We start from the raw sequence: 24,143 nt of genomic DNA, 5'->3' as shown, positions 1-24,143 counted from the left end.
CGCTTAACCCCTTGCGCTACCAGAGAGGCCCCCGTAAATAAACTTTTTATTAAGCTTTTGTGTGTGCCTGCAGTTTAACATTAGTAAGTCCCTTTTAAGTGTGCAGGTGAGGACCCACAGCCAGGCAACCCGTTTCATATCTGGGTTGTCCTGTAACATGACTACTGATTTACTGGTGGTGAATATATAGGCATTGAATTAAATTACTGGTGGCTGATCATGATGGGCTGAGAGATTAGGCCACTGTGAACGTCATTTCAACTGATCTTAATTGAAACGTCTAGAAATCCCCTCCCTCCCTGTGGCCCCAGACCGTTTTGGGTGAGTGCCTAGGCCTCAGGCAGAATAATGACAAGGATCTTGTCCTGCCTCAGTGGGGGCACCACTAAAATGTGGGGTACTGGTTAAGTGTTACAGTTCTGAGCCAGTGTTTTGGGTTGGAGGGAATTCTGCCTGTGGGAAGAGTCCAGTCAGCATAGGCACCTCTGCCCAGAAGCCCGACAGCGTTACCAGAATTTCAGATTTCAGGTCTAGTCTCCCAGCCACTCATGGGCTGGTGTCTGATGAAACTGCAGCAGGATCTTCGCTGACACTCAGGCAAGCAAGTGAAAAAGGGCAAATTTGTTTAGAGAAATAGATGTAAGGAAAAGTTGATTAAGGAGAAAGGAACAGAAACAAAGTCAGACTCCCAGGCCCGTGGAACCAGGCCAGCGAAGGGCAAGTAAGCCACAGTGGGTTCATGCCTCAGGGAATAATGTAACTAACGAGCATCTGAAAACATAGCATATGCAATGGAAACAAATGACCAAAAATGAAACTAACAAAATTAAGGTGCCTGCCAGCACCATGCCTGGAATGTACAAGAATGACTTGCAAACGGATGTTAGTCACCGTCACATATCCTGAGGGTTGTGCCAAGGTATAGCAGATGTTAACTGACCCCACCAGGAAGTAACGGATGTTACTTGGTCGTGCCAGAGACACGTCTTAAGAGAAGGCTATATATACTGGTGCTGACAGCAGCCAAATCAGAGAAGTTCACAGACTGGCTTGAGCGTAACCCTGGACAAGGGCTAGCTGCTTGCTCCCTTTGGACTCCATCTGCTCTCCAGCCACACTCTCTCTGTGAGACCCACTCTGTGTGACCATCCAAACTTCGGCCCTCAAGCCTAGAGATTTCCACGACCTGGTGAACTGCGCTGGCAGAACATCAGACTAAGACACGTCGCTCTGCAGCTTTGGTTGAAGGTACTTTGGGTACATTGGGTTGGCTTTTCCTGTTTGATTAAGTGTTAGAGTGACAGCATAAATAAAATTCTCCTTGAGAGCCAACCTCTGACTGAAGCCTGCTTCTTGCTCGTGATATATATACCTTATCTCCCCAATTATTCTAAGACCCCGTCAGTGTCTTTGTGGTTGGTTAGTTCTCAGTGTTTTCACTCACTCTGTTTTAATGTCTCTGTGCCCAAAATTATATTCATCTTGCATCCCAGCCCTTATCTCCCTTATCTTAGAGTCTTTTTTTTTTTTTTTTTGTCATTGTCTGGGAATATCCTGTTAATCCTTCTTGGAATTTGCTATCCTTATCTCTGGAGACTTCCTTATTCCTTCCAGATTTTTTTATTCTATTTTGACCCTAGCAGCTATCCACTTGCCCTGTGATTCAACAGCATGAGATGACCCTGTAAAGCTGTGAGCAGCAGTTGAAATTCACACCATGCTTCATAGTTAGGGCACACACAGTGGGACCCCACATCCTTGACCAACCTAGGCTTTTGCCTCCGCTTTCCTTGGGTCAGACAGAGGACCTTGGGCCCATTGCTGCTGTATCCTTGCCACAGAGTCTGTTTCAAGGGCCTACATACCTCCATATCCCACAGGAAAGCCTGAAGCAGACCCATCCAGCTAGAGAAATCCTCTTACCAAACTTATCTTTGGAGCAACTCAGGGGAACTGAGAAAGGCACTAGCTAACAAGCTTGCTAATGAGCAGGCAAACAAGCTGCCTGGGGGTGAAGTGGGAACTGCTCCCAGGAGAAGAGGTGCCTGTTAATGAAGCACAGCTTCAACTTCAGTAATTACCAGCATTTTCTCTGCAGAGACCTCCCCTGCCTGACTTACAGAGCAGGGCACTTTGGGGAAGCCCCAGTTTCCTCCTCTTGCCTTTCTCAATTAACACTAATTGGGAACATGAGAACACAGACCAGAATGTCAAAAAAGGTCCCCTACACTAGACCTTCTAGGAATCCTCTCCCTAGCCCTGGTCAGCAGACACCAGCCCCCCAGCTTTCCTGAGTCTTATGGAAGATCCCGTTTCCTATACTCTTAGGTGGCACAGGGGGCAAGGGGTGGCAGGTGCAAATAGAAGTCAGAGGACCTATGTGGACATCCAGTCCCTGCCACTAACTCTGACACAGGGTGGGCCACACATCTTCCCTGCTCTCTATTTTTAAATAAATAAAAGTACAGTGACTGGACTTCATGGACACATGATACAGTTTTTGTTCTGCTACCAGGGTAACAGCACCAAGAATCAAGAGCAGCAGCCTTACTTCTGCTTTAAAAATAAGTTTCTTGAGTGTGAAGGAAGTGAAGGGAGAAGTAAAAATAAGAGAGTAAGATAAACATGTGCCCCAAGAGGTAACCCCCCCCCCCAAAAGAAGAGGGTGTATACCATCCAAGGTCACACAGAGGAAGGTCTTGCTATATTTGTTTGATCTTTAGAGCATTTTTTCTAAACCGCCAACTCCTTTTTAGAAAAAAAAAAAACTATCATCCCCTTTTAGAAAAATAATATAACAATTCTATCACCTGCTTGTTGGCATATTCAACCACACACACAAGTCACATACTTCGTGACTATCAGACGCCACCAGAAAATCAGAAACTATTTGCTCCCAACCTGTGGTTTGTCTTCTCATTCTCTTGACAGTCTTTTGCAGAACTATAGTTTAATGGTGTCCATCTTGTCAAGTATTTCTTTCATAGGTCATGCAGTTAGCTTCTAAAGAGTCATAAACCTAAGTTCATCTAGATATTTCTCCTGTGTTACCTTCTAGAAGTTCTGTCTTTGAGTGTTTTACATTTAAGTCTATGATCCACTCTGAGTTAATATTTGTGAAAGGTATAAAATTTGGTCTAGATTCTTCTCTCTTTTTTTGCATGCAGATGTCCAGTTGTTCCAGCACCATTGTTTTGAAAATACTATCTTTGCTTAATTGTTTGTTTTCCTCCTTTGGCAAAGATCAAATGAGTATATTTATGGGGTTCTATCCCTGGGATCTTTATTCTATTCCATTAATCTACTTGACTATTCATTGCCAATGCTACACTATCTTGGTCACTGCAGTTTCATAGTAAGTCTGGAAGTCAAATAGTGTTATCCTCTGACTTTGTTCTTCTTTTCATTATTTTGTGACTGTTTAAGTTACTTTAGCCACTGCCATTTTTCCTTGTTCAGAATGCTCCACTTTCTAAATAAACATTTTGAAATTTTCATTGTACAAGTCTTTTGCCTTCTTGGTTAAGTTTATTCATTGTTTTGGAAAACATAGATTAATTGCTTCTTAATTTCCTTTTCAATTTGTCCTTGGTTTGTATATAAAGATGGTACTGAGGGTCTCCCTGGTGGTGCAGCAGTTGAGCACTGGGCTGCGAAGCTGCCAACAGCCTCTGCAGCGCCGGTTTGATCCCCGGCCACCGGGGAGGGTCCCACATGGCGCGCAGACTTCTCTCTCCAGTCTTGCCCGCTGCTCCCCTCAGCAGTGTGTTTTGTCAGTCTCCCTGTTCTGTTTCCTGCTCTGGCTCTGGTGAATTCTCTCACCCTCCCCTGCTTCTGACTGTACCCAGTGCTTGTATAAACAAACAAACAAGCAAAAAAGATGGTACTGATTTGTATGTGTTGATTGTCCTGCAACTTTGCTGAATTCATTTATTGTTTCTAGTAGTGAACTCACAGTATTTTCTGTATATAAGATCATATTGGTTTGAATTGATATTTGTGTATGGAGTAGGTTGGGGCCCAATTTCATATTCTTCCCTATGGATTTCCAGTCTCCCTAACACCATTTGTTGAAGAGACTATGATTTTCCATTGTGTACTGTGGGCAACTTTGGCAAAAATTAATTGATATATATTCATGGGTTTATTTTGGACTCTATTTTGTTTTATAGGTCACATATCTGTCTTTATGGAAGTATATTGTTTTAATTACTATAGTCTTATAATACATTTGAAAATCAGACAGTGTAATATTTCAACTTTGTGTAATATTTCAACTTTGCTCCTCAAAATTATTTTGGCTTTTCTGGGTTCTTCTGAGATTTCATATGAGATTTAAGATTGTTTTTTCAATCTCTGTGGAAGATATCATAGCGATTTTGCTGGGGATTCATTGACTCTTCAGTTAGTTTTGGGTGGTAGAGACTTGTTAAAATCATTAATTCCTTCAGTCTTCCAATCCATGAAAACAGACGTTCATTTATTTGCTTCTTTAAATTCTTTCTTCAATGTTTTTCAATTTTCATTGTTTAAGTCTTTTGTATACTTGGATAAATTTATTCCTAAGTATTTGATTCTATTTGATACTATTATAATGAGATTTTTTTTTTAATTTCCTTCTTGAATAGTTCATAGATAGTATTTAAAAGCGCAACTAATTTTTGTATATTAACTTTATATCCTCCAGCTGTACTTAATATGTTTATTCATGCTAGCAGTTTTGGTGAAGACTTTAATATTTCCTGAAAATAAGATCATGTCATCTGCAAACAGATAATTTTATGTTTTATACTTTGAAGTATAAAACCATGTTGTTAATTGAAATCTTCTTTCTATATGCAAGAGTTTACACCTATAAAATTTCTTCGTAGCACTGCTTTCACTATACCCTGTAAAATTATATTTTGTGCTTTAATTTCACTTCTCTGAAGAGAAAAGTTCAGATACTGGAACTCTTTGCCAAAAAAAAAAAAAAAAAAAAAACCCAAAAAACAAAAGAACAACTTTGTTTCATTTTTTTCTTACTATGACTAAGATATTTACAGGAAAGACACAGTGTATTTTCCCGACTGAGGGAGTCCAAATCTAAGAATAATGATGGGTGGAGTCTCTGAACGGTTTCAAAACTAACATATACAGGGAAGAATCTGTTTCTTTCCCTGACTGTGGGTATCCAAATCTAAGAATATTGATGGATGGAGATTCTGAATTGTTCTGGAACTTCTCTCACTCTGGGATTTTATAAGTCTTTTCATAACTCTTTTTGCACTGTGTGAAGAAATCAAATCTGGTTCATTTTTTAAGTGACTCAAATCAGTGCCATTTTCCTTGTTATCTTTCAAAATACTTCATTCTCTTAGGCTTTAACAAGATTATAACATCCTAGAGTTCTTTCTCTAGATTGTTTCACCAATGTATCTTTCTATTAGTTCAAAACAATCATATCTGCAGTTCTGAAAAATTCACAGACCTCGGCCATATATGTTCACACACACACAGAGGTGGAGCAGGGAGGAAGAATTGAGGAATTAGAGGAAATTCAGGCAGAAGGTTATACCTCAAGACTAGAATAAAAGGAAGTGTGCTGTCATAATCTTATGTGTTTGTGACATACTCTGAAATCTAAACTTGTCAGCCTCTTCTGCTACAAAAATCACAGAAAATATCTAAAACTCATTCAAATATCAATGACAACTAGTCTAAAAAATATATTTTCATACATTATTGCGGCAGCCTCTGCCCCTGAACGTATGTGAACTTACTGGAAAAAGGGAGGCTTTTACTCAGACACAGAGTATGTCAGAGTAAATAAGACCCCCTTCCCCTGTGCGCTGGACTGGACAGTCAATGACGGGTAAGATTGGGGGCAGACGAGATATGGCACTGGCCACATGTCTGTGACTCCTGACGACCTAAGACAGACGCAGTCCCCGAGGGGTTTCATCTTTTGTTCTTACGCTATCGCTATGAAATTCTTCGGCGTTCGATTCAGGCAAATGCCTGTAAACCCGCAGTAATAAACCCCTCCTTTACTTGAAAACATGGTTGCTGCCGAGCGTCATTAAGAAATAAGCCTGATGGATTTACCTGCAAAGCAGTTTAACTATTAACCAGTTGGCCATTGTTCATTTACTGAATCTCTTTCTGACTCAATTCGTTCTCTTACTCCGTCCCACTGGCTGTCTTTTGTATTTTCTTTTGGCATTCTCACACTGTTTGTTCTTGTGCTGTGTGCCCTGTTTCCTGTGAGTTTTCGTCTGTTTCTACGTGCAGTTTCGATGGTGAAACTGTTAGGGGGAAATGATGTCCTGAGTTAATCCCATACAGGCTTTGTGGACTCCACCCCCACTTCAGACTAAAGCCATTAAGACATTGGGAAAGACAAATCCCATCACCACCAAAGGGAGGGTGGCTGGGACCTGAGGGTGGAGTTGGGCAGTCAGGTTGGATATAAAAACCAGACATGTGTGCTCGCCTTCTGGTTTTACCATTCCTGGCTGGCGGCCAACTCTGAGAGCGCCATTTTGGGATTCTTGATCGGCGGATTGGGTAGGACTCATTTAAAATTTTGTTTTTTACTTTTTTTCCAGAGCTGTACATTTTTTTTATTTGTTCTTTCCTTGTAAATAAACCTTTTATTAACCTTTCGCATGTGCCTGCAGTAGAGCATTGATAAGTCCTTTTAAGCGCGCGGGTGAGGACCCACAGTCAGGCACCCCGTTTTGTATCGGGGTTGCTCTACAACAAAACGAGATACCTATGCAATGTAGCTTAAATAAAAAATTAAAGGGGGAGCTGCAGGACCCCCTCCCGCGAAAGAACTTAGGTGAAACCAATCTGGTCCTTGTTCAGCACGGTCAAGGCGCTGAGCACGCGGGAGGGACACGCTGCACCTGCTCCCCCAAGAAGATTGCTGCAGATGACGTATCAGATGCTAAGAAGATTGAATGCCATAAACACAATGTACCTGCCGTTCCTGCCATAGCAACAACTACCCTCTGTGTTTCCACATACCCTCTTGCTGACCTCTGTAATTTTAAATGTTTTTTCTTCCTTGTATTGCTTTTATTCTCCTAAATTAAGGTATAATGGTGTAATGAGTCAAAAGTTACTGCTTAATGTATAACCACAAAAAATTCGGCTACCTGATATCCAGTTAACAAACAAGTTGACAATTATATATGAATAATAATATAGCAACTTCCTCCAACAGTCAACACATCCCTTAAAATAATCATAAATAAAAAACACTTGTTGGCAATATCCTTAAAATAACCCTAATTAATATATATAAGCTTGCAAGCTTTTAATTAATACCAATCAACCTAATATAAAATATTAAAAACAGTTAAATAGGCGGCCCGTTCCCAAATAATAATAATAATAGTACTTATAATTATAGGGTATAATCAAATAACTAGTTTAACTGGTTTAGGCAGGAACTATATTCTAACCACAGAGAATGTAATCCATGATCAATCATTAGTTAAAATATAACTTGTTGTAATTCTAAGTCTATTATATCTTGTGATTGTATTCTGTTGAGAAAGAATATCATGTCAATCATTTCTATGGCAAGAAATTGTATGATGTAATGCTTTAAGAAATGTATAAAAATGTATGTTGATTTTGAGCACATTACAGTCAGATGTTCACTCTTGAAGTGTGTCTGTCTGTCATTCTTTTGCCGAATCCTTGACCACCCTCCTCAGTCTCTCATCCCTGGGTCGGCCTTGCTAGTCTACCGCTGCGCTGGTCCGCAGCACATTATGAAAAAAAGATTATGGTGGGTGATACTGGTAAAACCTCATGATCTATAATTCCTTTTCATTTCTTTTCTCTTTCCTTGTACATAATGAATAGATAGTTCAATGCAGATAAGAAACTGCATAACTCCAAATAATTAGATTTGCATCAAGTCCCAACCTGATGTGGACTCTTCATTGAGGATTTTGAGTGATCTTCTCAAATAATACTGGAGATAATAGGAGATTACACAGGTTTTTGCAGGTACTTTCCCCTTAAGAATCCTCTTAGTTCCTACTTGACTCAATTCCCAATTGGCTCAAATATTATAACAACGAAGTATTGTGAATTTTAGAAGAACAATGATCAGTATTCTTCTGGAAGAACTGAGTGCCTATTAAATCACTTAATATCTGTGATGCCCAAATCACCAATCATTTGACCACTGAAAGTCAGGAAAAGGGCATATTTTTCCATTTCTTTGTTCCATCTTTTAAAAATTTAGAAAAGACATGGTGATTTAAGAGCATTGTTCTGACTTTCCTCTGTTTGGTCAGTTACGTGGGTGCATTCTGCTGAGAAACAACAGCAAGAATCACTCCACATAGTTAGCTTCTGGTAACAGGGGAGGGAAATGCTCTCACTTGTGGTCATTCTTGCTAAGTGTCCTCTGCCTCCTGGTCTCTGGATTGGGAGCCTTTTTCTCCTGAATGTCCCTCTCTATCCTTTACATCAAGTCAGCTCACATAGTCACACAAGTAGAACTCCAGTCTATCATCAAGAATGATGGAAACCCACCAGTTTGGGGGGCACTCACACCAGAACTAACTTGATTTTCAGGTACATTCTCTGCAATTCAGGCATATTTTATGTTCATACATTGACTCTTTCTGCCTAAATCTAGTTCAAATACACAGTAAGTTTTCTTCTCCCTTCAGATGACTTTAAATCATCTAGTAAATGTAGCAGTTTGGGGACCTTTTCCATTCCATGGATTTGTCCTTCCTGCAGATCAAGTGGTGGGCTTCCACATTGCTATCTGGGAATGGTTTCATTTATTTGATATCTCCAAATTGTATGCATGGTGCCACATAGGAAAATGCTATAGAAAAAAATATGAAGTCCTCAACCCTTCTAGAAGCTCAGTGTGTTCTTCCAGAATTTGTAGGATTCATTGCTATCATGATAAGCCCATCACTCACTGTTGTTGCTGTAAATAATTTTGACAGGCAAGAGTAATTATGAAATTGAATCATAGACATAATGGACCCTGGTCTTTGTCAAGAAAATAACTGCAAAATTCATTTCCAAATCACTGGGAAAAACTTACATGTAAATAATGATTTTATGCCTCTGGAATGCCAACTATTAATAACTATATAAATGCATTGCATATTATTGAAACCACAAGCAACTTCATAATCTTTCTCCATTTAAGATGTGTACCCACATCCTGGTAGAGATACATGCCTCTATCTACATCTCCTCCCACCACTGCCCCCTGGGGCAGGTAGGAAGAAACCCATTGGCTGGTCTTTCCCCTTTGAGATTAGAATCTCCCTTAAGGGACATTGGTTGGTATCTACTAATCCACATTTAAGTCTGATGATAGCAAAGTTCTAATGTTGTAACTCCATTCGGTGATTTGTATAAATAGACTCATTAATTAATGATTTCGCTCCTATTTTTCATTTGTAAGATGTATATAGCAAGACTATTCAGTTTCTCTGGCTGTGAAAATATAAAACTAGGAATGCTGAATGGAGGGAATCTCAGAATTGCTTCATAACTTCTCTCTCTGGGGATGTTGCTCAGTATGAGGTAACAGCACTGGCCAAATTATCAAGTGACTCAGTGTTTTCTTAGCATTTCAGGGGATTTTCACATCCTGCAATTCAATCTCTAAGAGCTTGCTTCACTCATCTTTCTTTTCACTCTAGCAAAACAAATATTACATTTCTGAAGAAGATTTGGGATCTGGACTTCTGTGGAAGGAATTTCAATAAGGTGAGTCTTGAGGGATTTTTGTAGAGAAGATCTGGTTACTCAGCATTTACGAGATCATAGCAGGAGGCTCAATTTTTTGAGTCTTCCCGAAGGAGTGAGAGTGGTATCCACATATTCAGAGAAATGAAAGCAACAGTAACTTGATTCCATCCTCACCTTCCTTGGAAGATCACAGACATTTTTCATTTTGCTACAGCTGAGGTCTGAACAGAGCAAAATGCATTTTGACTGTTGGGATTTTTAAATTCATACTTTGGGTGTTTCCAGCAGAGTAGTGAATATTGAACTGAGCTTTGGTCTTCTTGCCTAGATAGTGTGGAGGAGACTTAGTGGTTGTGATGGGAGTCTGGGCAAAAAGCAAGGTATGACCTGAAGAAATAGTAAGTAAAAGACACATCTGGACAAAACTGTATTCTACAATATTAGAGAGTCAGGACAATGCACAAATTGTGAAATTACTCTTTCACAAACAGTTACTCAAATGCATGATATCTAAAAATTTTCTTAAGTGCTTTAGCTCCATTCTAGACCAGCTGCTGGAGGCACTATTTCATGTCTTTAAGGACTAGCTCCTTGCTTCCTTCAAAGTCAGAGGTAAACCTTGGTAGTGAGAGTTTAGAGGAAAGAGGCACTTAAAACAGTTAAATCTATGCCTACCTTTTGAAATGCTTTAATCTCTATGCATATAAGCATTCCATGTGTTTTTGAGAGGAATGTGAAATTTTAAACATTGGTTTCAGAATTCTCTAAAAGTTAGATGAATATTTTTATTTAAATTTAACTGTGTGGCTCAATTTTTCTAAATATTTTCTCACTTTTTCTTTTGCTTTGTTCGTTAATTAGTATATGCTAAAATCTCAAACTAGTCATGCTTTTGTTACTTTTTCCTGATTATCCTCTCATTTTCTAATATAAATGTTATATATGTATGTATAGTAAAAAAAAGAAAAATACAAAAAATTTTATAATATGAAAGACTGTAAATTAATAACAATGTATACCTATTATTATTAGTTAAATACAGAATTAACACTGTGGCATCTTTCCATAATATAAAACTGTTATCATTGGGTAGTGAAAATCCAATCTAAAGAAAGTTTTTGTCTTGGGTTTGTTTAATACTACACCAATACACAGATACTGCTTTCTTCAATGTTTGTTTGAGAAAACTTTTGACAACTCTTTTTTAAAAACTTGTAGTTACCTTTGCTCTACATCATGTAGGTAGTTTTTTTTTTTTTAATCCAGTTTTGAAATTTGTAATTTAGTGATTTTAGCACTTTATAAGTATTGGGTGAAATGCTGTGTTTTGCCTTGTTTGTTATATTTATCTATGCATTCTTCCTCTTCTTATTTGACAATAGTTTTGAATTTTATAGCTCTATCTTCTGCATAAGGACTAGTCACTAGTGAACACTCACTTCCTCTTTTCTTCCCAACTCCACACATCATTTTGATCTGTTCCTCTTTCATTTCCCTTTGTTCAGGACATGACTTGTTTTTAAAAACACTGAAAGACTTAATCAAGGTCTTGTTCATGAAAAGTGTTGGGCAGGGATCTCTGCTCCAAATCTGATTGCAACAGAGTTGACTCATCTAGAGTTTACCACATTTGACTGCCATTTTGGCAAGACATATAATTTCTATTTTCAAAATTATTTTTCTTTTATAAAACTCTGCAAGCTGACCAAAGACCTGAAGCAACAGCAGGGAAGGAGGAAGGAGAGCAGTCAAAAAGAAGGGAGGAAAGAGCACAAGGGACTGTGGTGATGGCTCATGGGTGCTCTGGTGGTAGAAGAATTAGGGACTGTATCTGAAGGGAGAAATAAAATCCTGTTACATAATAACAATGCTGTAAATAAAAAGAAAAATACCAGATGGTCTCACTCATAGCAGGAATTTAGAAAACCTAAATAAGGGACCAGGAAAAAGACTAATTATAATAAAGTAAAAATCAGAATCAACAAGCAACTATAAACGAGAGACACACTATTAGGGGGTGGGGGGAGAAGGGAAGGGATTAGGGTCAAAATAAGGGAGATGGAACTGTATGGGGAATATAAGCAAAATGAAAATGCATACATTGTGCAAAAATGAAAAATGATCTAAGAATTATATAAAATAAATTAATAAAAAATCAAAAAAAAGAAAATAAATAAAATTTTTAAAAATATTATTTTTTTCAATTTTGGTTGACAGTACCTCTCTGAAACCTTATGGTCACATATGGGCTGGTGTTCAGAATTTGACTAAAGAGAGGTTATGTAAGCCATAGCCCATCTAGAGAGCCAGGGATAGGTGGCCTGTTAGTATCTAGGTCCTAATTCACATGGCAAATGCACTCACATTTCTGTAGCAAGACATGTGAACTTTAACATTAAAGTGGCATTTAAAAAAATATATGTAGATTCCACCCAAAGGACACAAAAACAGTGATAAAAAAGAGCACCTGTACACCTATGTTTATTACAGCACTATTTACAATAGGTAAAATCTGGAAACAACCCAAATGCCCAAAAATAGATGACTGGATCAAGAAGATGTGGTATATATACACAATGGAATATTATTCAGCAATCAAAAAAGATAAACTCATGCCATTCGCAGCAACATAGTTGGAGCTAGAAGGAATTATGCTCAGTGAAATAAGCCAGAAGGAAAAAGAAAAATATCGGATGGTTTCACTTATAACAGGAATATAGGGGAACCAAATAAGACATCAGTGTAAAAATATTAATAATAATAACAGTACAAAACACAACAAAGCAAAAACAGACAATTATAAACCAGAGACATCCTGCAGGGGAGGAGGAGGGAGAGGGTGAGAGGGATGGAGGGAGGAGCCCAGGGGACTGTGGTGATGGTGCACAGGTGCCTTGGGGAAGGAGATTCTATGGGGACTCAATCTGAGGGGGTGGGGGGGAAGCAAATATTGTCTAAAAAATGTACAAAATGATAAATGTTAAAATAAAAAAATGAAAAAGAAAAAAATAAAAAACTGGATTCCTGTCAATTCACATCAGGTATTTTTCTAATAAATGTTGTCTCCAAATTATCACACAGGTGTGTGTACAGACATACAACTTTGGATTTCATATTTTGGGGAGATTTCAAAAGTGAAGATTGGAGCAAATACCATACAAAACACTTCTATGCAGTTTTGCCATTGAGAATCTGATTTTGAACATTTGTAAATGATTTACTCTTTTTCTCTGGGAGCTGTTAAATTTTTCTTATTGATTTTAGACATTGTCTACACTAACTCTCTCCTCTTTGACCCTCTCTTGGCCTGAAGATATTCTTGTATCTGAAGATGTTCATGTTGCTTTAATTCCAAAAAGTTTATATCATTATTTTTTCAAATATTTGCTCCTTTTCATTTTGGTTTTCACAACAAATAATGTGGATATTAACACTTTGCCCTGAATTCTAATGTGAATTCTGTTTTGTTTTCTATTTTTTATTTCTTAATTCCATCCTATTTTCCTTGTTGGGATATCTTCAATCTGATCTTAGATATCAATCATTTATATTTTCATTGTATCCATTGAACTATTGAGTCAGATTATTATGTTCCAGGAGCCAAATCTTCTGAACTGCAAAGTGTAAGCTCTAAGCATTCATTCTGACTGTGGAGTGAATATGCTGAGAGAAGATATTGGAGAAAAAATGATGCAATTGTCATTTTCCACAAGTGATGATTCTCTTAAGCTGTATTATATTCCAAGTTCAGGACGCTACATGGAAAACTATTCTGTGTAAGCATTTCCATATGATAGGATTCAGGATGAGTATGTTTGCATAATTTGGCAGACTTTTAAATTAAATCTGATTAATTTCATGAAGACCAGGTATTTTCTACTCTCGAAGAAGAAAGGTAAGAAGTGTATTCCATGAGAAAGTCTAGAACAGCAAAATATGCTATATATTTCTGGAGTTTAACAATGAAAAATGGAAAGTGGGAGAAGTAAGAAAGAGATTTTTTCAAAGCCTTCCAAGTCAGGCTAAAGATCAAGGACTTCTCCTTTCAAAATGGGGAATGACTGAAGGCTTTCAAGTAAGCTAAATATGTGGTTTACAGAGAGAAAACCGGAATGATGAAAATAACTGAGTAGAGAAATCAAACCTAGAAGGAGGAAATTCAAGTGACTATTGAAATAATTCCAGACAATAAATGCCATGATCCTGCACCAGGGAATAGGGAGAAGTGTAGTTGAAGGCCAGGATAGACTCAAAGGGCACACAGACTATGGGCCAAGCCCAGGGAACAAGGATGATGCTGAGAGCTGAGTAGGGAAGCCCCACGTGCCCTGGGTGAGTCCTAGCATGGAGCCCAAACCCTGGCTGAAGGGCACTCACAGGAGCAGCCCATTTTGCACAGAGGTCCTTTGGTCAGAGTGGCAGAAAGAATCGGGAAGCAGAAACTGCCATTCGGGGAGACAGCAGCGCCCATAAGAAACAGGAGACGAGCCAGGGACTCTGGCATTACCTTCTCACACTCCACCACTCTAGGATGGCTATTTCCAGTCCTCCTTCTCCACCCCCACCCCATCCCAACTCAGCATCTAAAAGGAAAACTTTTTTCAACTTCCTAATGCAAGGTTGTTAACCAATTTAAAAGGTGAAAAGGCAACCTGTATAACATTGATATTAGATAATGGTGGCTACCAATAGCCACACGCATACAAGTTTTCAATGATCTCAAGTGTCTTTGGGGGTGTTTTGAGAGCACAAGTCACATTGTTTCTTCCTAAGAAATTGTGCTATTAAAAGAAGGAGATACAAAACTCTCTGTTCTAAAGTGGCTCAGGTAAGGCTGTCCAGTCAGGGCTGTGTCCTCTGCCACACATTCATGGCATTTCTCAAGGGGTGGGATGCTGACAGGTAAACAGAGGAAGGTTTGTTGCCTCTTGCCACTTAGGTGTGGGCCCCGCGCTCACACAGACACCACTGCGCTCTAAGTGGTCTGTATACACATGTGACCCTTTCTCTTGCAGGCTCAGCTGTCCCTTGAGAGATGGGGGATGAATATAAGCGTATCATTTTGGTGGATGGATTACATAACATCAGTGATGATCATTTTGAGATGATTAAGTCTTTACTGAAAAAGGATTTAAACCTAACTTCGAAAATGCAGCAAGAATATAACAGAGTTAAAATTGCTGATGTGATGGAAGCAAAATTCCCAGGGGCTGTTGGTGTAGAAAAACTAATAAAAGTGTTCAAAAGCATACCAGAACTTAAAGACCATGCTAAAGAACTTCTAAAGAAGAAGCAAAATGGTAATTTAAAAAATCTCATGCGCTTCCAGTTGGCATCCCCTTGTAATTAATGCATCGCTTTCTCAGTTCATGCCTAGCCGGTGTCAGCAATGCAGAATCAACAAGTTGACAATGTAGGGCATCCCCTTCCCCAAGAAGTGGATTGACATGCATCAGAGGTCATTTTTGAGGTGGAGATGAACAGCAAAAGGAGGAGTTGATAAGAGGCTGAAGCTCCCAATACATTAGAAATGCTAGAAAATGACAAAGTAATTTAAAAATTGTGGTTCATTTAAAAAGATTTAGGCTAAATCACTTAATGCTTTTGCCCTATTAATACTGTTTGCTCCATGTTCATTATCACCTTGGTAACAAGATGTAGCAGTAGTACTTAACATAAGTACTTAGCAAGAGAGTTGTGAGAACTCATTCTTTGTGAATTACTGGGCAAAGACAAACATTTTATAAAGACACAGGCTGATAGTGCCGTTGTTGTCACCTCACATCTATATTGTATTTTTCCACTGGTTTCTGTAATTTTAGTAGCTCTTTTCTAGAACATGATTGACCAATCAGCATGATGAAAACCATGGAATTTTAAAAGGATGTGACAAGGGAGCAGGGCTGGGAGGGACTTAACTGAGGTCCATGGGAATCCAGAGAATGGAGGGGCTTTCTCTCTGCTGGAGAGTGAGAAAGAAACCACTGAGGAACGTGAGAAGGTGCCCTGCTGTGCTGTGGGTCCTGCAGCCATGCTGGCTGATGCTTAGAAGAAGGCTCAGCAGACCTAATCCCAGGAGACCTAAGCCACGAATGGGAGATGGGAGGATATAACATTGAAACATGTGGCCTTAGACCACTTGCTCAGGGATGACATGCCCTTCTTGTTTGTGTGTCAGTTGCAAACAAGATAAGAAAAATTGGAAAAACTCCAGAGAAAAAGAAGAAACCGGAAAAAGCAGATCCTGCCATCCCTGCTAACCCAGCAAAGGACAGTCTGACATCCGGAGGTCCAAATGCAACTACTGAGGCTCAGGTAAGCATGAGGCATGGGAGCAGCTGGAAGCCCCGGGAAAAGGACTCCACTCAGGTACTTGGCTCTTTATTAATATTCCAGAAATTCAGATATGCCAAATTGAGCAAGGCACAACAAAAATGCAGTACTAAACTTCTGTGATAAGATTATGACATCATCTCCATTATTAAGATGAGTTAGCAATCAGATTGGAAATAAGTCTGACCCACGCTTACCAAACCTAGATTTTCTGATTTGAAGACCAGTGCCCTTCCCATCACGATACAGAAATGATTAGAGGAGTAATGTGCCTGCTTGCATCAACCATATATTTTTTGATGCTACCATCTATACCCACTCTTTCCTACTGGCCACGTCTCCTGGCATTTCTAAGACATTACATTCCATATAAATAGAACCTGTGGCAAAGGTAAAGCAAATGTTCTGTTTCTTTTAACACTGAAAATCTTTAATGGGAAAATGAAACTACTTCCAGAAAAGAGGAAACACAACCCAAGAAATGACTGGAACAAAAAAGAGTAAGATGTCTGTGGAGCAGACTCAGCTTCCCCATCTGGCAGGAGCTAGTGTGTTCACAACCACGGACTTTTCACCACCAACCCAGAGCTCGGCATCTGCTTCATCCTCCACTTCCTCAGCTGAGGTACTTGCTTCCTGCTTCTCTTTTTCAGCTTTCTTCAACCCAGTAACAGTCATTACTATTATTAGTTGTGTTACTATTACTAATTGTTTGTATAATTGTTTCTAATTCACTTGCTTTGGGATGTGTTTCCCTTGTGGTAAAATGGGTCACACTGATGAGAAGCCACATGAAGTCCAATCACCCAAGACAATCAACTGTCACCTGCACCAGCAGGTCAGAGTCCCTTAAGGACTTCTAGTGTAAAATGTAGATAGCTGGAGTTAGGATCACACTTTCATTCAGGAAAATCATTCTGTTTAGATGAAGAAGTTTCTAACTTCATGTTTGTGTCTGCTACCTTCTTCAGTGAGAGCTTCCAGCTTATTCTGTGAAGCAACCCCTCCCTAGCTTGGCTCCCACCCCAAGCATCTGTGAAGGCTGTTGTTGCCAAATGTTAACACTGAAGTTTTACTCACAGAAAGTGAATTTGTATCTCTTGTTGAAACTTGTAAGTTTATTTTCCTGTTTCTTTCCACCGCAAAACCAGAAGAGACCAGCTCAATGCAAGGCAGCTGCCAAGAGAGGTGTTCTCCAGAAGGGCCCCATGATGGTGAAGGTGTTAAAGGCATCAGAGCCGTTTGAATATGAGTGCCCAGAGAAGGGGAAAGACATGATGTTCCATGCCACGGTGGCCAATGAAAAACAGTTTTTCCAAGTAAAGGTTTTAAACATCAACCTGAAAGAGAAATTCACAAAAGATAAGGTCATTACCTTATCAGATTACTTTGAGTGCAAAGGGATCCTGGAGGTAAATAAAGAATCCTTTGTGTTGGAAGCAGATTCTGGTCATCAGATTGAGGTCCCACTGAGCATCAAGAAAAGAGCAAATGAAACGCCCAAGATTGACAATCTTCTCAAGCAAGCATCAGGAACATTTGTGTATGGGTTGTTTGAAATTCATAACGTAAGCCCTTTAAATTATTTTTTTCGTTTTGTCTGTCACCAAAATTAACTGTCTTACCTGGTCAAGTTCTGCTTAGGGGCAGGATATGAGAACCCAGTTCTCAGCTCTCTCCCGAAAGAGGCAGAGGGACATATTCACTTTCTTGGGCCCAACATGCCTCCAACTGAGTTCTTTTAAAAAGATCCAATAAGACACCTTGTCATTTCATCAGCTTGATTATCTATTCTCAGTCACCATGGATAAGGACAATGCAGGCTATCTATCAATGTGCACATGTTAATGATTTTATCTCTAAACTACACACAACAGTATAAACCACCACATTCTTTTCATTTTGAAAAATGGATTACCTACTAAATTGAATACTGGGCATGTATTCAGTGCTATAAATAGATCAGCATGTATACTTTGGAATATAAGTAGGTTCATCAGTAGGCAAATGTTTAATCATTTCTTGCTGCCTCCTCTGTCTTATTCATCAACTATTCATGAGCAGTTCATTGAAGACTGAGAAATACTACAAGAGTGTGGACTATAGCAGCTAGTTCAATAGGATTAAGATATTGGAGAAGGGTGAGTAAATGGAGAAAATTGAAAAAGAATTCATGAATTACTAGAACCTTCCTTGTTCGATAGATTCTTTATAAGCTAGTGATTGAATAGTTGCTATGAAAGTCTATTCATTTCTGTAAAGGAGCAAAAGAAATCCACCAGGGCCTCCCCGGTGGCGCAGCGGTTGAGCGCTGGGTTGTGAAGCTGCCCGCGGCCTCTGCGGCGCCAGTTCGATCCCCGACTGCTCCCCGGCCACTGGAGGAGGGTCCCACATGGCGCGCAGACCTCTCCTGCCGCCCGCTGCTCCCCTCAGCAGTGTACTTCGGTCCTTCTGCCTGCTCTGCTCCCCGCTCTGGCTCTGGTGAATTCTCTCACCCTCCCGCGCTTCTGACTGTACCCAGTGCATGTATAAACAAAAACAAAACAACAAATAAATAAATAAATAAAACATGCCCGTAAAAAAAAAAGAAAAAAAAGAAAAGAAATCCACCAAAGTTTTCTGATTCCACTGATTCCAGTTATTTTAAGGAATTAAAATTTCCCTTGCAGTGGAAGTAATAGGAAATAGGAAAAATATGATAAAATTACCAGATAAAAAAACATCTATAAGCAGAAAAGCAAAAATTAAAAAGCAAGGCAATAAGCAGCAAGTCTCGGAGAAGAATTCACCCAAACTGCACATATCTGCCTGTAGTTGCTCTTTTACATCTATGTCACAGGGTCTTATACAGATGGAAGCCACTATGTTTTCAAAAACTGAATGTTAACTTTCTATTGCAGAAAAAAGTGAATAAGAAGAACACAATCTATGAAATACAGGACAGTACAGCGAAGATGGATGTAGTGGGGAGTGGAAAATGGCACAATATCGATTGTAAGGAAGGAGATAAGTTTCGACTCTTTTACTTTAAACTGAGAACGATTGACCAGAAGCCAAGTCTGATGTGTGAAAATCACAGTTTCCTCCAGGTAGGGTGTGGGTAGAAAAACATGAATTTCCTAAAGAGGCAAATACTTCTGTTTAGGTTTTTACAGCATGAGATTCTTATTCTCTTATCCATAGTCTACAAGAAGGGAGCACAAACCACGTCCTTGCTCTGGTTTATAAGTGGAGTTTTTAAAATATATTGAGGAAATGTGATCATTCGTGTAGACTTCAAAGGGTATGACATTTATGCTAATTAAGAAAGTATTTGAGCATTTGGGTTGTTTCCAAAGCTTAGCTATTGTAATTAATGCTGCTATAAACATAGGGGTGCAGGTGCTCTTTGGAATTGATGTGAAACAACCCAAATGCCCAAAAATAGATGACTGGATCAAGAAGATGTGGTACATATACACCATGGAATATTACTCAGCATTCAAAAAAGATAAACACATGCAATTTGCAGCAACATGGATGGAGCGGGAAGGGATCATGCTCAGCGAAATAAGCCAGAAAGAAAAAGAAAAATACCGGATGGTCTCACTCATAGCAGGAATCTAGAAAACTTAAATAAGGGACCAGGAAAAAGAATAACTATAGGAAACAAAATATCAAAATCAACAAACAGCTATGAACCAGAGACACTCTATAGGGGATGGGGGGCGGGGAAAGGAGGGCTTGGGGTCAAAATAAGGGAGTTGTAATTGTATGGAGAATATAAAAATAAAACTTAAATTAAAAAAAGAAAGTATTTGAGGAAATTAGAAGTGCATGGAAGTAGTTTCACACAGTGTTCAAGAGCAAGGCTTGAAGAAGACCTGATTTGAATTCTAGTTTCACTCTCACTAGTTACTCAGTATTGGGGAAACAGTTTAATCATTCTGGTCCTCCAAAGTGACCTGGTCATAGCATGGACCAAAATGCTAAGGGACACAGCATATGGATTATCTCACTGCCTGGCACAAAGAGAGAAACTGTTTTACTTACGGTGAAGACATTAGGAAGTGGGTCTAGGCAGAGGAAAAATGCACACCCATCCTCACTGCTGTAAAGCAGTGTGATGAGTTCCAAACAGCTGAAATTCTGTGGAACTAGAAAGACTGTAGGAAGATGAGGTCAGAGCATAAAGAAATGGGAGTGGTAGGCAGACAGCACAGGCTGTCAGAAATAAATGAAAGGAAAGATTTATATTTTCATTGTGAAAATAAGTGACACATTGAAAGATTTTATGCAAAAGAATGCTTGATCACTTTGACATTTTAGCAAAAAAAATACTAGGTTTCAGAGACAAGGATATCAATTAAAATCAATAATATGTATCAATTTAGAGGTACTTGTCAATTTACCTTGAATGATATTGCTGAAAGAAATAATAACACATATATTTATACTACTAGAAAACTCAGCACTCACCATGTGTAGGGAACTGAGACAACATGAGCCATCATCTTGATTCCCATGTCATTGAAATAGATGCTCATGCTCATTAAAGACAAATAATTTACCCCCATTGCCAGTAACAGGTGAGAACCCCACCCAGCCTATCTGGCTCCAGAGTCAGACTTTGAACAAGCTGAAGGGGCAGCTGGGACAGGGAGAGATGAAGTCTTGGTATCTGAGAGAGATCTCAATTTGCAGACTCTCCATATGAGAAAGAAAAGAAGTGAACAGAGCAGTCAAGGGAAAAGAGGAAAAGAGGAAAATGTACATAAAAAACATCACAAAAAAGTTGAATGAGGAAGCTCAACAGAGCGGATGCCAGATACATGGCCAAAGAGTCTCAGGTTCTTGAATAGCGACATTTTAGACAAAAAGCACATGTTACAGGCATGGACATGCCAATGCACGGGATGAAAGATGAGCACACACTCCCTGTCACAAATGTAGGAGCCACATTGGTCAACAGGCACAGAGGCTGTCCACAGGACTCTTGAACTGTAATCAAAGTTAAGCTAAGTGTACCTGATGACTTAGCACCCCGCCGTGTTCATGTGCACAGACGACATGCACGTCTGTGGTAGCATTTCTCAGACTCCTCAGACACCTCACAGAGCCCCTGTCTTTTACCTCTAGTCCAGACCCACCCCCCTGAGTGATGCATGTAACTCCTGTTGCCTCCTCTCCTTCCTGTCCCATGAGGACACCCCTCAATGCTTAGCACTGCAAGAACCAATGCCTACCTTCCCCTCGTGCCTCCGCCCCACCCTGTTCACTTACACTCATGCTGAATGTTAGGAAATAGCTACTTCAACCTCCATGTGATGGGGCGGGGACAGGTTCAAAAGAGAAAACTGTGCTAATGGAGAAGCAAGAGAGAATGAGCAGCTTCTGAAGGACAAGGCGAGAGATTGCTGCTAGTGCAGCAGCGATGAGGGAAGAAATCTGCCAGGTCATCTCAACTGCTGGGGGCTCATTGTGTCTTTTTATCTTTTCTTCAAGGTCATCAAGGCTAAGAAAAAGAAGGAAAATCCATCCAGTTCTGCTGTAAATCAAAATTTTCAGCCTACGAGCCCACCTCCAAGTCAATTAGGTAGTCTCACAAGTTATACTGTTAAAGTCGAGCCTTACACATGTTATAGTTTCTTTGAAAATTATCCAAAGTATTAAGACATTTTTATACCTGAGTTCTGGATTAGATGACTATTTTTTAGTCTAAAGTGATGAATTTTTTATAGATATGTTTAAAGATTTTGCTAATACAACAAAAATCTCATGGACATTGTATTCCTTAAAATAAGAAGTGTCTCTCTCTCTTTTTTTTTTTTTTAGTTTTTTTCTTATGTATTTTTTCACATCATTTGTCATTTTTGCACAGTGTATGCATTTTCATCTTGGTTATATCCCCCATACAATTGCCACCCCCCTTATTTTGACCCTACTACCCCTTCTTCTCTCCCCCGTAATGTGTCTCTGGTTTATAGTTGCTTGTTGATTTACTTATATTTCTCTGTATTTTGTAGGAATACTACATTTTGTATCTATAATGGCCATGATATGAAATAATAAAATTTTCTCTTTTTTTAGAGCATCCTTTTCCAGAAGTGCTGGATATGGTCTCTTTAATCCAGAAGTGAGTTGCATGAGGGTGGCTAAGCATGTACATAAGCACACAAGTGGGCATGCAGAGCCACATCAATATTGGGGTCTGCATGTTGGCTGTGATTTCCAGAGGATCATGGGCCATGTGTGAAGGTCATGTGCATTGATATCACAGCTCATGTTCATATCAATAAGCCCTGTGCCTTTTGTGAAATACAAAAATGATTTACTGTCTGCAATTGTATCTCCCTGGAGAGGAGCACTTATGTAGCTCCTGTCCCTGGAGGAGGCACTGTTGGTGATATGCACAAAGGTATGAATATATGCAAGAAGCTTCCCTGTCCCTACTGGTGGGATATCTGTTCTATTCTTTGTATGTGTACATATATCTCACTATTAGTTGCCTACTTTATTTTCTTATTCTTACATTTTTTGTCTTTTTATTGATGGATGGCTGGATTGACTAACTATTATTGAAGTACCATGGCTCCCCATCTCTCAGGACTGGTGTTGACCTTGTAGCACTCAGAGTGCACAGTCTGCAGACATTCAGGTCTGGAACCCAAGAGAGGAGAGATATCAGTGGTGCAACAGGCATGAGCCAGTACCCTGCCCTCAATTCTACCAGTGTCTGCACACATAAAGGCTTCTTCTCCACCTGAAAGCTGTAAGATTAGGTATCTGAATCTGTGGAATTCCAGAAAGGTCAGACATCTAAAAATCATATAAATTGGGAAAACCTGAAAAAAACCACAGTGCCACCTGCTGAAAAAGAATAGAACATATCTCTAAGCAACTGTAAAAGTATCTTTTATAAAAATAGGAAAATCAAAAGCAGCATCATTTTTGTATCATGTGTCAGACAAGGGGCTAATATCCAAGTTCTAGAAAGAATTCATACAACTCAACAAAAAGAAAACAAAAATCCCAATTGGAAAAAAGGGCAGAAGACCTAAATAGAAACTTCTCCAAAAAAGACACTCAGATGACCAACAAGCACATGAAAAAATGCCCTTGTACACTGTTGGTGGGAATGACTGGACCAGCCTCTATGAAAAACAACATGTAGTTTTCCCAAAATGTTTAATATAGATCTGTCATATGGGAATGTTCTAGAGATATCGGTTTACACTTCTACAAATGTATATTATCACACCACACCCATCACCAAGGCTCCAATATTCTTCTACCTTAGTCCATTCTTCATTTTAAACAAAAGATTTACAGGAAGGAAACTGTGCAGTTTCTGTGACTGATAATATCAAATGCTGTGAACATTGATGGGTGGAGTCTCAACATCACCTCCTAACTTCAAGACCTTTCTCTTTTGGAGGAAAGCTAGTGGGGAGAAAATTATCTCCTGGTACAGAAAGACATAGGCCAGCATCACTGTAATATTTCAAAGTATTTTGTGTTCTTAGCTTTTCTTTAGGTTATAATATTCTGGAGTTCAGTCTTTGGAGATTTTTACTAATTTACCTTTAAACTCTTAGAAGACAGTGATTCCTGTATTTCTAAAGAAATATTTCCAAATCAGGGACTACTGTGGAAAAAGTCCCGGTGGGATTTCTGTACAGACCCGGGCACTTGTTATTGATAACATGTTTACAAGGGCATTTTCCCTTATATAAAATGCTTTCTTCCTTTTCTTCTTTTGCTCCATTTTTAAACAGATGTCATTGTGTTTAACCTCAAAATAACATCTTGTTCCATCTTCTACAAAAAATAGCTCCAGTTATTAGTTAACCACATGCACATATTGAGAACTAATTATGTTTCAATCTTCTGCTTCTGCAAGGAATCCTTGAAGAAATTGACATTATTTCTGGCCTAAAGAAATTTTCTGTCTTTTGTTTTCCTAGGCATTAGAGAGAGAGATGTAGCATCCATAAAAAAACAGTGGACTACAGTAATGGGTTTATTGTCTACCTGTTGAGTCTCTCACTCTTCTCTTATTACTGCTCAGTTTCTTCAATACCTTTTGCTTCTTT

At 39.1% G+C, this 24,143-nt stretch overlaps 1 protein-coding gene across 2 annotated transcripts; it reads left to right on the top strand.

Annotated features, from left to right (window-relative positions):
- Positions 1 to 990: 990 nt before the first annotated feature.
- Positions 991 to 23,147, top strand: MNDA (myeloid cell nuclear differentiation antigen). 2 transcript variants are annotated; one of them, XM_037506697.2, is made up of 8 exons: positions 991 to 1,248; positions 9,687 to 9,753; positions 14,751 to 15,035; positions 15,914 to 16,050; positions 16,526 to 16,693; positions 17,220 to 17,636; positions 18,969 to 19,157; positions 21,553 to 23,147. In XM_037506697.2, exons 3-8 carry the CDS (start codon positions 14,771 to 14,773, stop codon positions 21,718 to 21,720), a joined length of 1,344 nt encoding a protein of 447 aa, XP_037362594.1. In that variant the 5' UTR covers positions 991 to 1,248; positions 9,687 to 9,753; positions 14,751 to 14,770; the 3' UTR covers positions 21,721 to 23,147. The 2 variants fall into 2 exon arrangements, with proteins under 2 accessions (XP_037362594.1, XP_054549522.1); XM_054693547.1 differs by lacking the exon at positions 991 to 1,248 and adding an exon at positions 5,840 to 5,854.
- The last annotated feature ends 996 nt before the right edge of the window (positions 23,148 to 24,143 follow it).

Source organism: Talpa occidentalis, unplaced genomic scaffold (genome assembly GCF_014898055.3).
Source record: "Talpa occidentalis isolate TD23 unplaced genomic scaffold, MPIMG_talOcc4v2.1 talOcc4.12, whole genome shotgun sequence".
NCBI lineage: Eukaryota > Metazoa > Chordata > Mammalia > Eulipotyphla > Talpidae > Talpa > Talpa occidentalis.
This window is presented reverse-complemented; position numbering and strand designations above follow the sequence as displayed.